The sequence below is a fragment of the Phacochoerus africanus genome, chromosome 15 (genome assembly GCF_016906955.1).
Source record: "Phacochoerus africanus isolate WHEZ1 chromosome 15, ROS_Pafr_v1, whole genome shotgun sequence".
NCBI lineage: Eukaryota > Metazoa > Chordata > Mammalia > Artiodactyla > Suidae > Phacochoerus > Phacochoerus africanus.
The window spans coordinates 59,905,150-59,922,830 of NC_062558.1; the positions used below are offsets into that span (position 1 = coordinate 59,905,150).

Consider the following 17,681-nt stretch of genomic DNA (forward strand, 5'->3'; position numbering starts at 1 on the left):
TCTGGACCCCAGTTTCTGTAATAGTTAAATGAAGATGAGGATGATGATACCATTTACCACATTTGCTAGTGTCAGGTAAGTTATTACGCCTAAATTACCTAGATTGGTGCTTGGAAGATTGTAAACATTCCCTGAATGTTAGGTAGTAGGTGATATTGAGGTTATTCCAAGTGTTATTTTTATTCATACAGAATCGAAACTGATCTTCAGGCATGAATCAGGTGTGTTCTCCATCAGCCCCCTGTCACTTTTAGAGCAGTATCCAGAGTCCTTACCACGGCTGCTGAGCCCTCCCTCGTTGTCCTCAGCCCCCCATCCTTGTCCTCCCGCTGGCCTGATGCTCTCCTCTGCCTGCCCTGCCACTTCTGCCTCTGTTTCGAGGTCCCTTCACCAGCCGTGCTTACCCCGCACACATGCACATGACTCATCAGTCCCTTCACTTCATCTCTGCTCAGTGTCAGCTCTCAGTGGGGTCCTCCCTGGCCACCATTCCGGCTTCGTCCTGTCACTTTCTGTATCCTTCAGCTTAAGTTCTCTTTGCATAAGATATGAAAAAAATGATTGCTACCTAACATCAGATTATATCTAATTGCTTACTGGCTATTTAACCCCCCCCCCCCCCATGTGCTAGGTTCCATAATACAGGAAAGCCGGAGACCTTGTTTCCTTTGTTCATTGTTTTAGCCCCAGGGCCTTTTACATGCATAGCCGGTGCTCAGGAGGTGTTGCTTACATGGAGGGAAGGGGTGGGATGGGGTGGCATAGATGAACAAAGATTTTCCCCTGGAAATGCTGAGCTTGTCAGATATTTGGAGGGAGGCCTGAATGAGCTTTTCAAGATAAGAACTACTTAGGGACAAATTCAGGTTTTTTTTTTTTTTTTAACTTTTGATTTTTTTTACTTTAAAAAAAATTTTCCATCATGGTCTATCCCAGGAACTTGAATATAGTTCCCTTTGCTATGCAGTAGGTCCTCATCCCTTATCCATCTAAATGTAATGGTTTGCATCTACTAATCCCAAACTCCTGGTCCATCCTACCCCCAAAACCCCCTGCCGGCAACCACAGGTCTATTCTCTATGTCTGTGAGTCTGTTTCTGTTTTGTAGGTAGGTTCATTTGTGCCATATTTTAGATTCCACATGTAAGTGATATCATGTGGTATTTGTCTTTCTCTGGCTTACTTCACTTAGTATGATAGTCTCTAAAGTTTCATCCATGTTGCTGCGGATGGCATTATTTCATTCCTTTTTATGGCTGAGTAGTATTCCTTTGTATTTATGTACAACATCCTCTTTATCCATTCCTCTGTCGATGGACATTTAGGTTGTTTCCATGTCTTGGCTATTGTGAATAGTGCTGCAGTGAACATAGGGGTGCATGTATCTTTTTTTTTTTTTTTTTTTTTTCATGGCTGCACCTGTAGCATATGGAAGTTTCCAGGCTAGGGGTCAAATTGGAGCTTCAGCTGCCGGCCTATACCACAGCCACAGAAACACTGGATCTGAGCCTCATCTGCAGCCTACACCGCAGCTTGCGGCATTGCCAGATTCTTAACCCACTGAGTGAAGGCAGGGGTTGAACCCACATCCTCACAGACACTATGTTGGGTCCTTACCCACTGAGCCACAATGGGAACTCTCACATCTTTTCAAATTATGATTTTGTCCAGTTTGATTTTTTATTTTCTTTTTATCCTTCTTTTTTGTTTATGAGAATATATCAGGTAATTCACTGTAATTGTCCTAATTAATCATATATGGGTTAATCGCATTGTTAAATTAGTACCTTCTTATAGTTACCATTCAAGGTCTGCTACATATGCTTTCTTAGCAGCTAATGACAAGGAATTGTTCAGGTTTATTTATTTATTTGTTTATTTGGCCACACCCGCAGCATGCAGAAATTCCTGAGCCTGGGATCAAACCCAAGCCGTAGCAGTGACAACACTGAATCCTTAACCACTAGGCCACCAGGGAACTCCTGGGTTTATCTTGTATTGAATATTATTAAACCCGCTAAATTCGTATCATTCTCCCTGTTATTACTAACCTCAGGTCCCAAGAGTAGGAATTTAAAGTTTGTCTGGAATCAGGAAAAATACGGACGTATGTAATCCTCACCAGCGATTCTGTTTCTACTAAAGAGCAGTAGGTCCAGGATATCTATGAAAATGTGATTTTTTTTTTTAAAGCGTTCAGGTTTAAGATGCTTTCTAGTCTCTCAAAGATAGAACAGAATGACTTATTCATGATCACTTGAATATGAATTTTAAAAATCAGCATTTCCATTTATCTTAGTGATGTAATTAACCATTTGATAACCTTATACTAATTAATTAACATTAATACTGATCCATTAACTTTCGCACATGGAGAAATGAGAGAAATAAAGGACCTCAAGAATAATTGGTAACCTTGAGCATCTTTGCATTTTTTTCCTTCATAATTCCTGAGATGTAAAAAAAAACAAAAATTACCCTTACTAATTTCAGTAGATTATGTATGACATTTCTAGGACATGTTAGGTGTTGGTGTTTTTATTTCGGGCCTCTCTTACACCTTCACGCTTAACACCCAGCAGTCTTCTGAGTGATCTCTTGTTACGATCTGAGTGAAAAAATGAATTTCTTTCTAATTTGAGGAGGGGTTCTTTACATACTAATTTGTCATTTAGCCTTTTAAAAAAAAATCACTGACATTAAACGAGTTAATGTTTGGAGTTGATCTAAATTGTGCCCATCCAAACTGGTACCACTCAGAGACGGTGTCAGAGAGGGTGGGTGGCTGTCAGCAGTGCTGGCGTTCCTCTAGCTCAGGGAGGGAGGCCATCGCCTGCGGAGCAGGACAGAGCCCTCCTCATCTTGATCATCGACATGAATAAAGATCAGGAAAGAGGGTCCTGCAGTCCTGATCCTTCCAGCTCAGCTCTTCCCACCCCCGTGAGGCAGCATTCATCAGGTCTCGCATTATTCACCAGTCCTACCCTGGTGTCCTTAGTAGGCAGCAACATACATCTTCACCTCTTATCTACAAAACATGTTTTCTTAGAGCAAGTGTTTAAGCGTAAGTTGGAGTAGCCAAAACAGAGCTCTTTCTTTTTTATTCATACATGGACTTTTAAACTTATTATTATTATTATTACAGGCCATGGTCGCTTGTTATCCAGGCAACGGAACAGGTTACGTACGTCACGTTGATAATCCAAATGGAGATGGAAGATGTGTGACTTGTATATATTATCTTAATAAAGACTGGGATGCCAAGGTAGGCAACTTAATTGAGTTTTTTTTTTTTTCCTTACAGGTATTTTTTTTTTCTCATAAGTAGTATTAAGATCCATACCCCATAGGTGAGACTGTCTTTAAAATGTGGAACAGTTAAACATTTCTCCTTAGATGTGTTTCCCTCTCAGGCATTAGGAGTGGATACTTGTTAAAGTGAAACAGATTCTAATATATCTTAAAAGCATGTTCCCTAATGTTCAGATATTGAAGGATTCATCCAAAATTTAACTTTTGCAATAGTATCTTTTATTAAAATAGATCCCTTTTAATAGTTTTTATAAAACACTTCTGAGAATGTTTGTTTTATCATGACTTTTGAGGATGATGAATGTATAAATGATGATTAAGAATTATCTGCTACTTACTCCTACATTTTATTCTTTGTATTGTTGCAGAGATGTTGTCTGGCATTGAGTTGTTGGAATATTGGAGATAGAATCCCTTCTTTCCCTGATTATGAAAAAGTTAGAAGTTTATCAATGTTGACAAATCCTATAAAACCAATTAGAATGTACAGTGCATTTACTCTCTCTTCTTTTAAATGTATATTCCTTTAATGTCAACCTGAGTTTCACTTAAGTTTAAATGATTTAAACTTTAGAAGTGTGTCGTATATCATTGCATCGGAAGTTGTATAACCTAATTTTTGGTTGATTTTTTTCAAAAAATCTTTTTTTTTAAGGTTTTTTAATTTATTTTATTTATTTATTGTCTTTTTGCCATTTCTTGGGCCGCTCCCGCGGCATATTGAGGTTCCCAGGCTAGGGGTCGAATCGGAGCCGTAGCCACCAGCCTATGCCAGAGCCACAGCAACGCGGGATCCGAGCCGCGTCTGCGACCTACACCACAGCTCACGGCAACGCTGGATCTTTAACCCACTGAGCAAGGGCAGGGATCGAACCCGCAACCTCATGGTTCCTAGTCGGATTCGTTAACCACTGCGCCACCACGGGAACCCCCAAAAAATCTTTTAAATTTACTTGTATTAAAGCAGAATATTAAAAAATAGAAAAATGCACCTAATGTATGGCCCAGTGGATTTTCACAGAGTGAACATACTTGTGTAGCCAAGCTAATTTTTAAAAACCAAATAACCTTTGAAACACCTTCCCTTTAATACACACATATCCACACAAATGGGAATCACCAAGTTTGTTTTTTTTTTTTCCTTTTTGTCTTTTTGCCATTTCTTGGGCTGCTCCCGTGGCATATGGGAGGTTCCCAGGCTAGGGGTTGAATCTGAGCTGTAGCTGCTAGCCTATGCCAGAGCCACAGCAACGCAGGATCCGAGCCGCGTCTGCGACCCACACCACAGCTCACGGCAACGTCGGATCCTTAACACACTGAGCAAGGCCAGGGATCGAACCCTCAACCTCATGGTTCCTAGTCGGATTCGTTAGGATTCGTTAACCACTGCACCACGACGGGAACTCCCTGCGCCACGACGGGAACTCCCACCAGGTCTTAAAGGTACAAAAACTTAGTCCATTGTCCTTTATACTCTATATAGAAAACTCTACAGACTCCACACAAAAACTGTTAGAACTCATAGACAGATTTAGCAAGGTAGCAGGATACAAGATTAACATATGGAAATCTCTTTCATTTCTTTACACTAACAATGAAATGTCAGAAAGGCAAAATAAAAAAAGTCTTGTTTAGAATTGTATCAGAGGAGTTTCTGCTGTGGCAGAGTGGATTAAGAATCCAACCGCAGTGCAGGTTGCTTCAGAGGTGTGGATTCGACAGTGGGTTCAAAGGATGTGGTATTGCTGTGGCTACAGCATAGGTTGCAGCTGAGGCTCAGATTCAATCCCTGGCCTGGGAACTTCCATATGGTGTGGATGTGGCCGTTAAAAAATAAATATTAACTATAATGGAAAAAATAAAAATCATAAAAAAAGAAAGCTCAAGTTCCCAGCAATAAACGCGCTTACCTAAAATTATGAAATAAATAAAATCACATTTAAAAAAATTAGGACTTAACCTAACCAAAGAGGTAAAAGACTTTTATATGCTGAGAACTATAAAACACTGATAAAAGAAACTGAAGATGATCCAAGGAAATGGAAAGCTATCCCATGCTTCTGGATTGAAAGAATTAATACCGTTAAAACAGTCATACTGCCCAAAGCAACCTACAGATTTAATGCAACTGCTAGCAAATTACCCATGACATTTTTCACAGCACTAGAATAAATAATCCTAAAATTTATATGTAACTACCCACACAGATGTAGAGTTGTCAAAGTAATCCTAAGGAAAAAGAGTAAAACTGGAGGCCCAGCCCTCCCAAAATTTCAGACTAGGAGTTCCCTTCATGGCTCGGCAGTTAAACAACTCATACAACTCAATAACAACAACAACAAAAAACAAATAGCCCAATCAAAAAATGAGCAGAAGACCTAAATAGACATTTCTCCAAAGAAGACATTTCTGCAGATGGTTAATAGTCACATGAAAAGATGCTCAACACGGCTAATTATTAGAGAAATGCAAATTGAAATTATAATGAGGAGTTCCCGTCGTGGCGCAGTGGTTAACGAATCCGACTAGGAACCATGAGGTTGCGGGTTCGGTCCCTGCCTTTGCTCAGTGGGTTAACGATCCAGCGTTGCCGTGAGCTGTGGTGTAGGTTGCAGACGCGGCTCGGATCCCGCGTTGCTGTGGCTCTGGCTAGGCCGGTGGCTCCAGCTCCGATTCGACCCCTAGCCTGGGAACCTCCATATGTCTCGGGAGCGGCCCAAGAAATAGCAACAACAACAACAACAAAAAGACAAAAGACAAAAAAAAAAGAAAAGAAACTATAATGAGGTACCACCTCACATGGGTCAGAATAGCCACTGTCAAAAAAGCTACTAATACCAAATGCTGGAGAGGATGTGGAGTCAAGGGAACCCTCGTACAGTGTTGGTGGGAATGTAAACTAGTGCAGCCATTATGGAAAACAGTATGGAGCCTCCTCAAAAAGTTAAAAATAGAGTTGCCATATGATCCAGCAATCTCACTCCTGGGCAAATATCTGGAAAAGATGAAAGCGCTTTACTCGAAAAGATAGATGCACTCCAGGGTTCACTGTAGCGTTATTTACAATAGCCAAGACATGGAAGCAACCTAAGTGTTCATCAACAGATGAATAGATAAAGAGGATGTGGTATATATGTGTGTTTTGTCTTATACATGCACACATGCGTGCACACTGGAGTATCAGTCAAAAAAGAATGAAATAATGCCATTTGCAGCAACATGGGTATACCTAGAGACTCTCATACTAAGTGAGGTAAGTCAGAGAAAGTCATCACTTTCACATGGAAGCTAAAACGTAGTCCAATTAAACTTATTTATGAAACAGAAACAGACTCATAGAAAGCAAATTTATGGAAGTTCCTGTTGTGGCACAGCGGGAACGAATCTGACTAGGAACCATGAAATTGAGGGTTCAATCCCTGGCCTCACTCAGTGGGTTAAGGATCTGGTGTTGCCGTGAGCTGTGGTGCAGATTGCAGATGTGGCTCAGATCTGGTATTGATGTAGCTCGGATCTGGTGTTGCTGTGGCTGTGGCTGTGGCTGGCACTGCAGCCCTGATTAGACTCCTAGCCTGGAAACCTTCATAAGCAGCAGGTGCGGCCCTAAAAAGACAAAAAAAAAAAAAAAAAGAAAAAGAAAACAAATTTGTGGTTACCATAGGGGAAGTAGGGGAGGAATAAATTGGGATTATGGAATTAACAGATGCATGCTACCATATATAAAATAGATAAACAAGCCTTTACTGGGTAGTACAGGGAACTGGATCCAGTATCTTGTAATAAACAAGAGTGGAAAAGAATTTTTTAAAAAGTATGTACATATCTGTATATATCTGAATCACTTTGTTGTGTACTGTAACTAACACAACATTGTACATCAACTGTACTTCAATAAAATAAAGTTTATAATTTAAAAAGGAGCAAGTAACAAAACAAATATAGGAATAAAAAGTATTATAAAAGTGTGACAAACAGTTAGTTAAAAGTAAAATATGTAACGTTTTCTGGAAAAAAAAAAGAATTTCCTCTGTCCTACTCCAAGTTCTAAATGAAGGTAAGTTTTACTGCTAAGTAGATTTTGAGGCCTTATGTCAACAAGCATGGTTTTCTGTTACAGCTTTCAAAGTTTGAAATAAAGAAACCAATTTGGTAATTCACCTCTAGCCCACCTCAGAAAACAGATTGGTATAAATTTGGTTAAAAAAATTTTTTTTCCAGATTTTGTGAATATCTAGAAGGCTAGAAGTATGTTTGATCAACTCTTACACATTTTGTTAGATTCTTTCTAGGCTGATCTTATTTCATTTCATTTTCTTTTTTTTTTTGGCTTTACCTGTGAGTTGTGGAGGTTCCCAGGCCAGGGATGGAACCTACGCCACAGTAGCGACCCAAGCCACAGCAGTGATACTGCAGGATCCTTAACCTGCTGAGCCACAAGAAAACTTTCATCTTTTTATATGACCTAGCCATTGTCATTAATATATAGTTCTAAAATTAGGAAAATCTCCTCAGTGTTTTTATATGTAGGAGTGAAAACTCTCACTGCAGGATTGCACTGCTGTGCCATGTGCCAGATGTTTCCTGGCTGCTGAAGACAAAACAGAAGTGGCAGTGTGCCTTGTGGCCTTTGGGCTGTGGTGGAGGGCACTGGTTGGTACACTGCCGGTTGATTATGCCCAGTTTGGGACAGGCTGCTGTGGGAACACGGAGGAGGGCCACCCAAGGCACAGGTCAGGGAAGTGTCCCAGGTGAAGATCGGAAGCATCAGCTACCCTCTTTTTCAACACTTTCAGCAGCTGACTTGTACTTTTCCCGTGACTGCAGGGAAAGGGAAGAGGGTGGGCGCAGGGAAGAAGGCGTGCTCTCCCACAGGGCAGAGGTCGTGTAGGTGTTCACATGAGTGCCGGGGGGAGTCACTCTGGAGATCACTGGAGCCTGAGGAAGGCACCAAGGGTACCTCGTAGCTTGAATGCACCCACCGGAGGCTGAGCCTGGTAAACAGCATCTCTGACTGTAGTAGAGCTGAGGAATAGGCTCAGCCTCCATGGTGTCTTTTTTTGGTGGGGGGCGGGAGGGGGGGGGGTCAAGGTTTATTTTTCATTCTTTATTTTTTTAAATGATTTTTATTTTTTCCCTTATAGCTGGTTTACAGTGTTCTGTCAATTTCCATGGTGTCTTGATCAGGTATCACCGTTCCTGTCCGTTTGAGAGTCTGCCTGTTAGGAGTTGAGTTTTCCAAGGGCAAAGGGTCGGGTGGGGTTTGCCTCACTTTACACTCCTGTACCCCAGAGTATAATTGCCACCAGGACAGCAGCTGTCTGAATTATTCCCTACTCTGCATGCAGGGCCCATGGCAGGTCCCAGAACAGTACACACTTTGAATGGGTGAGTGTGTCTAATCCCGCAGAGAAAGGGGATCCACAACGTAAACAGTGACGATCCTTTCTGAATGCAGTCCTGTTGTGTAGCAGGTAGTCATCTGTGTGTCAGGCCCAGTCCGGGTTGGGAGACCTACAGGGTCTAGTAACAACCATAGTGACAGGTGATAAATGATGACACTTGCTACTGATACATTTACTTCCTTAAACAAGCGGTGTTCAGATCTGTGACTGCCCTGTTGGTATTGTCTGTTGACTTAAAAAGGTAACAAGCCATTTCTTTGAGTACTTAAGCTTTTGTAGTAATATAGTCAAGATGATTCAAAATGGATACATTTTGGAGTTCCCTCAGTGGTGCAGTGGAATTGGTGGCATCTCTGCAGCACTAGGACACAGGTTCGATACCCAGCCTAGCACAGTGGGTTAAGGATCTGGTGATTGGTGATGCTGGAGCTTCAGTGTAGGTTGCACCTGTGGCTCAGATCTGATCCCTGGCCCGGGAACTCCGTGTGCCTCAGTTGGCCAAAAAAAAATAAAGTTAAAAATTTTTTAAATGGATACATTTTTAAGAGTAGGTTAACACATCATCAGCACACATAAAAAAGACACGCTTCCTAGTTTGTCAGGCTTTCAAGTGTCGTTTTAAGACTTTTGGATTCCGCTAATATTCATCTTTTTGATCAAGTATTTATAAAAATCCCTGAAGCACAGGATGATTTTTCCTTACATCATTGCATGTACTTGAAATCCCAGCTCACCTTCAGACGTTAATTGAGATCTATTTGTGAATAATCCAGTGAGGACCTTGGATTTAGTGAAATGGTCTTTTCCCCCCCTAAATTTAATTTTGCGGCATTCTTGGTTACCCACACTTACATATTTGGTTCTTTTCCTAGGTAAGTGGAGGTATACTTCGAATTTTTCCAGAAGGCAAAGCCCAGTTTGCTGACATTGAACCCAAATTTGATAGACTGCTGTTTTTCTGGTCTGACCGTCGCAACCCTCATGAAGTACAACCAGCATATGCTACAAGGTAGTGTTCCTTTTAAGAAAAACTGGGTAAAGAGCATGGCAGGATAGGAGGGGATACCTAGAATAAAGCTGAGCATTTTCTAATGAGTATCTTCCTGTTCAGAACCTGTTTTAATTTGAATAACTTTATAAGATTGATTCATAGTACTAAATGTGAGTTTCTTTGCATCGCCTCTCCTGGTCTGGGGAAAGGCAGGAAGCACAGGCCCTCTCACCTTTCCAGCCCCATCTCCTTGTATTGTGCATCTCTTACCTACTGCCATTCACTTGGGGATAAAGATGAGATGGAGAAGGGAAGGAGCTGTTCAGGAGGGAGTGGGAGGCAGAGAGATGATGTAGAAGAATGGTGCTGGATAAGTAACCAGAATGGAAGTGGAGAGAAAAAAAGCTGAGGGTGGGGAAAGGAAAGTAGAGAAGAGGTTGCCATGTGTGGGAGTTAATGTTAGAAAAATAACCCTTCAGCTTTAATAGTAAGCATGTGTTAGGCTTACAATACGTGTTTTCCACGTTACACTTTTTCTGCAGAGTTCATTTTCTAAACCTATTAGGTTTAATGTGTTCTTAAATTTTTTTTCTTTTACCATGTACTATGACCAAATTCATATGTTGACAATTAAAATGTTAGATGTTATCAAAATAAATAGTTGTTTTTAAGAAAAGTGCTCCTTTTTAAATACCCGTTTTTAACTCTAGCAGGGACTTTGAGTATTATGATAGTGAATTACGGGCATGCAGTGCTTAGACCTGGTGAGATACCCTTAGCTGTGCCGGGAGAGATGCTGGCTTTGATAATGACCTTAGAGCCGGGCCAGCAATCTGAAGAGTGTCGTCTCTCCTTCCTCTTTCTGCGTCACTTTGCCTTCAGCCCTAATTCATATGTACACAGCAGGCTGTGCGTCGTGTGGCTAGAGTCTAAGAAGCCATGGATGGAACTCCGGGGCTCCCGTCCAGTCACAGGCATGCAGTCCTGCATCCTCACCCTCCTCTTGGCACCCCAGGACCCGTCTCTGTCCCTTCTTCTTCCTCACAGCTTTTTCTGACTTTCAGGGACCTTCCTTTTTATGGATTCTTGAATATGGTCTGGTTTCTAGATGAAGAGAGAACAAGCATTTTAGGTAGTAAATAAATGCCAAATGATTCTGGAGTGCTCCAGGGGTTTGGAGGAGGGAGAAAGTGGCATAAAATTGGAATTGATGGGTCCAGAGTGGCAGCTGGGACCGAAGAGAGCCAGGAGCACAGCAGTGCTGGCAAAGGGGGGTGGGGGTGGGGCCGTGCATGTCTGGCGCAGAGGTGGGTGGGGAGGAGGGCTCTCTTGAGTACATGGATTGGGGGGGTGCAGCAGGAAAACAGTGACACGTGGCAGGTTACAGCTATTTTCTGGGAGGGACTTGATCCAAATATTAGAAATCTGATTACTAAGTAACTAAAAGACTGGCACAAGTGCAGAAGAGATATGAAAGTATTTGTTTCTGCACCTTCCCCATCGCCGGGGCCCCCTGAAGAAATAGAAGAGGCTGTGTTTGTAAGCGCCACAGGCGCTCTGCTGTCAGGAGGCCAGACCTTGACCTCAGCTCTGCCCCTCCGCAGCTGCGTGGTCTGGGGGCTCGGCTCCCCCGGGTGTCAAACTCCCTGACTCTGGCTCTACTCCGCCCTTGACTCTTTACTTCAAATATGTCACAGGATTTAGTTCTGTCCTGTTTGCTGGCTCTTCATCTGATTAGTGAGATCCCCCGGGAACACTGGCCAGAATCTGCAGGATACTAATTGCTCCGTTCTGCTGAGGAGCTGTCATTTGTAACATGCTTTTTACTTCCTAGAGTGTGTACACATTCTGCGTTATTGGTACTAGAATGTGTAACTGAGTGCCCTTTGGTGTTTAATAAACAGGAGATTCTTGTTTATTTGTGGAATGAGATATTCCAAATGAATGAAATTTTCAGAAAAATGAAGCAGAACATGACATAGTTGACATGTTTAACTTTCTTGATGATTCGAGGTTATAAAATTGTAAACATTCCCCCTGTGGCTCAGCAGGTTAAGAACCGGCCTAGTATCCATGAGGCTGCTGCTTCGATCCCTGGCCTCGCTCAGTGGGCTAAGGATCTGGCATTGCCTCGAGATGCAGTGTAGGTTGCAGACACAGCTGGGATCTGGTGTTGCTGTGGCTGTGGCTTAGGTCAGCGGGTGCAGCTCTGATTCTTAGGCGTAACTTTGGCATTACGAGTTTTAGTAGATCTTTGCATACCCCTTTCCCCCCCAGTGTGATCATTCTTACCCTATTCTAAATTTTCTTTTAGGTACGCAATAACTGTTTGGTATTTTGATGCAGATGAGAGAGCACGAGCTAAAGTAAAATATCTAACAGGTAATCATTTGGGGCCAGGGTACTCTGGATGGAGGAGGCCGCCCAGCCACACGGTCCTCTCTGTGAGCCAGAGACTTGCTCCTTGTTTTTGTCTGATTCTTAAATCCTTCATTTAAAAGAGGACCTCTCTTAAGTCATCTTCATTGTTATCTGTCACCGTCAAAATTGTCCAAAGATTAGGAAAGTTTGAGGCAGAGAAGTCTTGGAAAATCATTTGAGTACAAGGCGAGTTTTTCTGTGGTTATCCTTTTCGGTCTCAGGCTGCTGAACGCTTAGGCACTGCCATCTGGCTTCCTTTATTCTACCCTTAGAGGACAGGTAATAAATAGCCTTTCCCTAGTTAAACATCCATGCTGTAAAGAATCCTCCAGGTCTTCTGTGTTGAATGTGGACGTGAAGAAAATTAATTCAAAAGGGGTGAATTGAAATGCTAATAAAATCAGGAGTTTCTTTCATGGCTCAGCCGTAATGAACCCAGCTAGTATCCATGAGGACGCAGGTTCGACCCCTGGCCTCGCTCAGTGGGTTAGGAATCCAGTATTGCCATGAGCTGTGGTGTAGGTCACAGACACATCTTGGATCCTGAATTGCTGTGGCTGTGGTGTAAGCACACAGTTGAAGCTCTGATTCCACCCCTGGCCCGGAGACCTTATATACGGCTAGAAAATGCCTATGTGGCCCTAAAAAGCAAACAACAACAAAGCTAAAATCAGTAATCAGGGAGTTCCCGTCGTGGCGCAGTGGTTAACGAATCCGACTAGGAACCATGAGGTTGCGGGTTCGGTCCCCGCCCTTGCTCAGTGGGTTAATGATCCGGCGTTGCCATGAGCTGTGGTGTAGGTTGCAGACGCGGCTCGGATCCTGCGTTGCTGTGGCTCTGGCGTAGGCTGGCAGCTGTAGTTCCGATTAGACCCCTAGCCTGGGAACCTCCATATGCCACGGGAGTGGCCCAAGAAATAGCAGAAAGACAAAAAAAAAGAAAAGAAAAAAAATCAGTAATCAGACAGGCATGTGTGCATATCTCCCAGAGGTCACCCCCACTGGTGGACCACCCCTACAGCTGTGGGTCTGAGCTTTCGATGGGACGACCCCTTGCCTGTCTTTTCCTTAACCCTCCCCTGTATCTCCAGAGTCTGCTTAAGTTCATGTTACCGATTTAACTTGCTCTATTTTCCTGAGCCATTGGTAAACCCACATCACCCTTTCATAAAACTATGAAAATTGGAGCTTCATGTATTTTCTATGTATTTTAAAGTCATTATTGGTGGCAGAGCCTAGTAATGTGCTTTCAGTGGTGCTGTTATCTAGCAATTCAAATTGCTTTTCAGATAAAAAGGAGACAAAAGTCATTATCTGTGTAGAGAATGGTTCTCCCCTTTGAAGATTTACTTACTAGTTGAGAGTCTGCATTCATCATAACACAGTGCGGAGGTAGCTTTTGGAAACGTGAGGTATGATCGTTTTTCAGGTGATGTGTGTTTGCATAGTTGAAACCCTGTGCCTACCGTTAGAAACTCAGTGGGGAGCGGGAATAGGAGCTGTCTGGTTCGTCATGAATGAAATGAACCTTATTTATTTATTTATTTATTTTTACCTTGCAGGTGAAAAAGGTGTGAGGGTTGAACTCAATAAACCTTCCGATTCAGTCAGTAAAGACGTCTTATAGAGCCTTTGATCCAGCAATACCCCACTTCACCTTCAGTAATTATGACGCTCTCAGTTAACTCGTGAATGCAAATAAATGGGATAAAGAAAAGTAGACAGCCGGTTGGCAATTTAAGGAAACAGAAACAACTTTTTGTGTTGCATCAAAAGGAAGATTTTGACTCTGTGGCTTTGTACTGCATGACTGACTCCAAACCTGCGGTTGCTTATGGGAAGGATATAAGCTGTCAGCTGAAAGTGATATTTACATCTGGACGTGAAATAAGTGCCCTAGGTAGAAGTGTTTCATTCTTATATTTTGCCAGATCTGTCATCTAGCTGAGTTCATTTCATCTCTCCCTTTTTTATATAGTCAAGTTTGAATTTGAAGTAATTTTTGTATGATCAGGTACAATTTATCAAAACTGAATTGAGAAAAAAAAATTACAGTATTATTCCCCAAAATAGCATCAATCTATTTTTGTAAACCTCTTCGTACTATTAAATTTTGCCCTAAAAGACCTCTTCTAATGATTGTTGCCAGTGACTGATGATTACTTTGATTTTCTTTTTACTTAAAATAAGAAAAGGAGCACTTTAATCACCAACCGAAAAGTCAGATTGTTTCCTTGTCTTGTCTTACACTAATTTGAACTCTTTTAACGATTGCTGCTCTTGTTGTTTTGACATTGTTAATAGTAACACAACAGTAAAACCGTCACCATTTACTACCAATTACTTTTAGTTTATGTTGTATAAGAAAAAATACACAGTAAGAAGGTTTTATCTTTTAAGTTACATTTAAAAAAACAAACAAAAAACAAAAGTGGCTGGCACTCGATGAACCTGAGGTTATCCTCTGCATCAAGTTCCCAAGGTAAAGGGCTTTCTTATGCTTTCAGGTAAAGCCTATAGACGTAGAAGTTACTGTCCCCATTCCTAAGACTTTTCCTTTTGCTTCCCGTCAAGTTGATTGTCCGTTTAATTTTGCTGTTATGTGTTCTTCCTACTCCCGTGCCTGTCTGATCCGCAGATCAGAACCTTGTTTCTGTCGGGCGGCACCCAGGGGAGCCTGCGCACATCCAGACGGACCTGTGTTACCACAGACGTAACGTTAGCGACCCCTCAGACCGCGGCTGACCATTCCCCACGCGCGACCCGGCCTCTCTATCAGGACTGAAAGTGTAGGTTTAGCAGAAAAAAAAAAAGAGCAAAACGAAGCAAAAAAACATACTTTCATGTTTTGTGAGTTTTCTTTTTTACTTTTCCGAAAAACAAAAAACCAAAAACAACAACAAAAAAAGGCGGGAAAACTACAGAATCACACAAGGCCTCCCAGACGGTTCTTTGCCATCGGAATTAGGATGGGTGTCTTCAATTTGAATTTCCTAGGCTCTTTAGCAAAGCCCAAAGGGCGGTATCCATAGTTTGCATGAATTACGACTGTAAGCCCTTGCCCACTTCAGTTCTCTGTCTTTGTCCTTGATCTTCTCTGCCAAAATAATGTGAGTGTACAGAAGTACTTCTGTATATTTCAGCTTATGACAGTTTGTATTCAATTAGAGACCTTTTCTGTGGAAAGCTCAGTAATTTTTATTAAAAGATTGCTATTGTTCATGTAAAACATGAAAACCAGTTGTTCAGTGAACCGACAGTGTGGACTCCGGGCGGGATGAAAGGTCCAGGACTGTGGTCTCACTCAGCAGAACTTGCAGGAGAGCATTACAGTTGATGTTTTCCTTCTGCCCTCGTGCAGTTTTGTTCCGCTTCCTCTGCTCCTCCAGGTAACACGAGGTAACATCCCGACAGAAAGTGCCCCTGCCAGCGGCACCCCCCACCCCCCACCCCCCAGCCCCCCAGGAGCGCTAGTGGTCTCCGCCGCCTGGTTTAGGCGCTGCCTTCCAGCCGTGACTCAAGAGCGCTGTTATCTTTAGGTCTAAGAGAAGACCTCCGATGCTGATGGGAGGCTGGTCTGTCAAGGTGTCCAGCAGCCGCCGTGTGATCCGGGAGCCTCTGTGTCATTCACGTGTCTATCTCCACAGTTGTGCAAAATGGCAGATTCTACCATCTGTGGGTCATGCTTGCCAGACAGGTCTTCAATTTTGTATTTTTTGGAAAAGTTGATATAGTTTCTTGGCAATTGTTATGAAAGGATCAAGCAATCAGGATAGCCATTTCTTTAATATCCGTTTAAAATCTGTTCATTTCATGTTAGTGGGACCGTGAACTTGTCACCAAGCAGAACTCTATATAAAACAAAATTTTAAACTCTTTGTGGCCTATATGTGTTTAATCCTGGTTAAAGATAAAGCTTCTAATGCTGTTTTTCTTCAACCTATTAACCAGCTATAAAACACAGACCTTTATCGACAGCAGGCAAAGAATTTCAAGATTTATATACAAATAGACTATAAAGTCATGTAATTTGAAAAGCGGTGTTTCATTATGAAAGAGCTCTCAAGATGCTTGTAAAGCTGATCTAATTAAAAAGATGTATAAATGTTCTTGAAAAAATTATGCTTATTTCCAGCTGTCTTTTTTGTTGTTGTTTTTTACTCCTTTATCATACACTGACTATCTGAGTGGGCTCTTCTGTCATGTGCTTTTCTATCACACATTTATGGCTTAGTCCAGAGCATTTGGTATTACTTGTTATAAATGCTAAAGGGGAAGGAGAGAGACCAGTAAACATGGGAGTCCGACAGTTCTGGAAACGTCCCGGGAGTGATGGGGCTGTCCGTGGGATCCACAGGTTGTGTTTGTATTCTCAGTGTTTGAATTCTTGGCCTTTTCATAGGATTTTAGAAATCACTCTTCAGACTCTTGAGTGTGTCTGTGTCACTCACCCCTCTGCTGCAAAAAGGAAGGACTTTTGCAGCTTTACTTCTGATTGTCACAGGTGTCCTGTGTGTGTTTGCAAGGAAGTTTAATTTGTATGGTCACAGACTAAAGCGTTCTTACAGTGTGAGGTCAGTATACATGGTCATTTATCTCTTATTTAACATTTTTTAGTATGGTATTTTTGGCATGTTCCAGCCTATCTCAGGGCATTTGGAAAATTGTACTGAACTATATATATAGCTGGGTGGATTAAAGGAGAGGGCAGTTGAGTTAGGGATGAAGATGAATTAAATTTGGTGGTAAACTAGAAAGCATAGATAGGATTGACAAACCTGTTGAGTTCTGGTTCAACCACTTAATCGGGTCCTCTTTAGAGCCTCTTTCATCTGAGAATGAGGACAAAACTCTTACAGAGCTGCGTGTGACCTAAGTGAAACACAGATGACGCCCAAGGTGCATGGGGTCCAAGCATGAGAACAAATCCTGGCTGTGGACAGCAGTGATACATGTATTTTATGCCAAATGCTTAGTCATATAAATGGGACATGGGTTTTTGAAAGTAGATACCCAGGCTCCACTGCTTCAAGAATAGGTGTGTAGACATCTGAACATCAGGATTACATTCCTCAGATTCTGCTGTTGGTTTTAATGCCGTCTTTTCATGACCACCAGCACGTAACTGAGCCACGGCACTGCTCAAGGACCAGCGATATGTATAAAGGGCATGGGACGAGTTTTACAAGTGGAGAACCCTTAGATATAAACCTGTTCATAGGACAGGGGAGCTTAACCGGCTGCAGGCAGCTAAGGCTCTTATCAAGTGGGCAATTATTTCACTCTGCACAAGGTGTCACAGAGGTTACTGGCTAAGGAGTGACTGGATGAGGTCCTCCTTTCATTGACATAATAAGGCCTTGTTCTGCTGAAATTGTTGTATTTCTATGGTCTCCTGTAAAATACCTTTACATTTTTTTCAAGTGAAAGTTACAAAGGCCCATGTAGCAAAATCAACTGGTAAGGATTGTTCAGGAAAGAGCCCCCGCCTGCTCTTTCCCTGAGAAAAGATTTTAACTCTTAAGAACTTCTTTGGGTATGTGGCCAATTCTTTT

The 17,681-nt window shown here is 42.1% G+C and overlaps 1 protein-coding gene across 4 annotated transcripts in view; it reads left to right on the top strand.

Moving 5' to 3' along the window:
• The window catches only part of EGLN1 (egl-9 family hypoxia inducible factor 1), a 56,034-nt gene extending 40,030 nt beyond the window's left edge, over positions 1-16,004 (top strand). The window contains exons 2-5 of one of the 4 annotated variants that reach the window (XM_047759700.1): positions 3,146-3,265; positions 9,587-9,723; positions 12,020-12,087; positions 13,689-16,004. In XM_047759700.1, coding sequence (XP_047615656.1) covers positions 3,146-3,265; positions 9,587-9,723; positions 12,020-12,087; positions 13,689-13,753 — 390 coding nt within the window. In that variant the 3' untranslated portion in view covers positions 13,754-16,004. Of the gene's footprint in view, positions 1-3,145; positions 3,266-9,586; positions 9,724-12,019; positions 12,090-13,688 lie in introns of those variants that run through there. The other 3 variants (XM_047759702.1, XM_047759701.1, XM_047759703.1) reach the window with 3 other exon arrangements.
• The last annotated feature ends 1,677 nt before the right edge of the window (positions 16,005-17,681 follow it).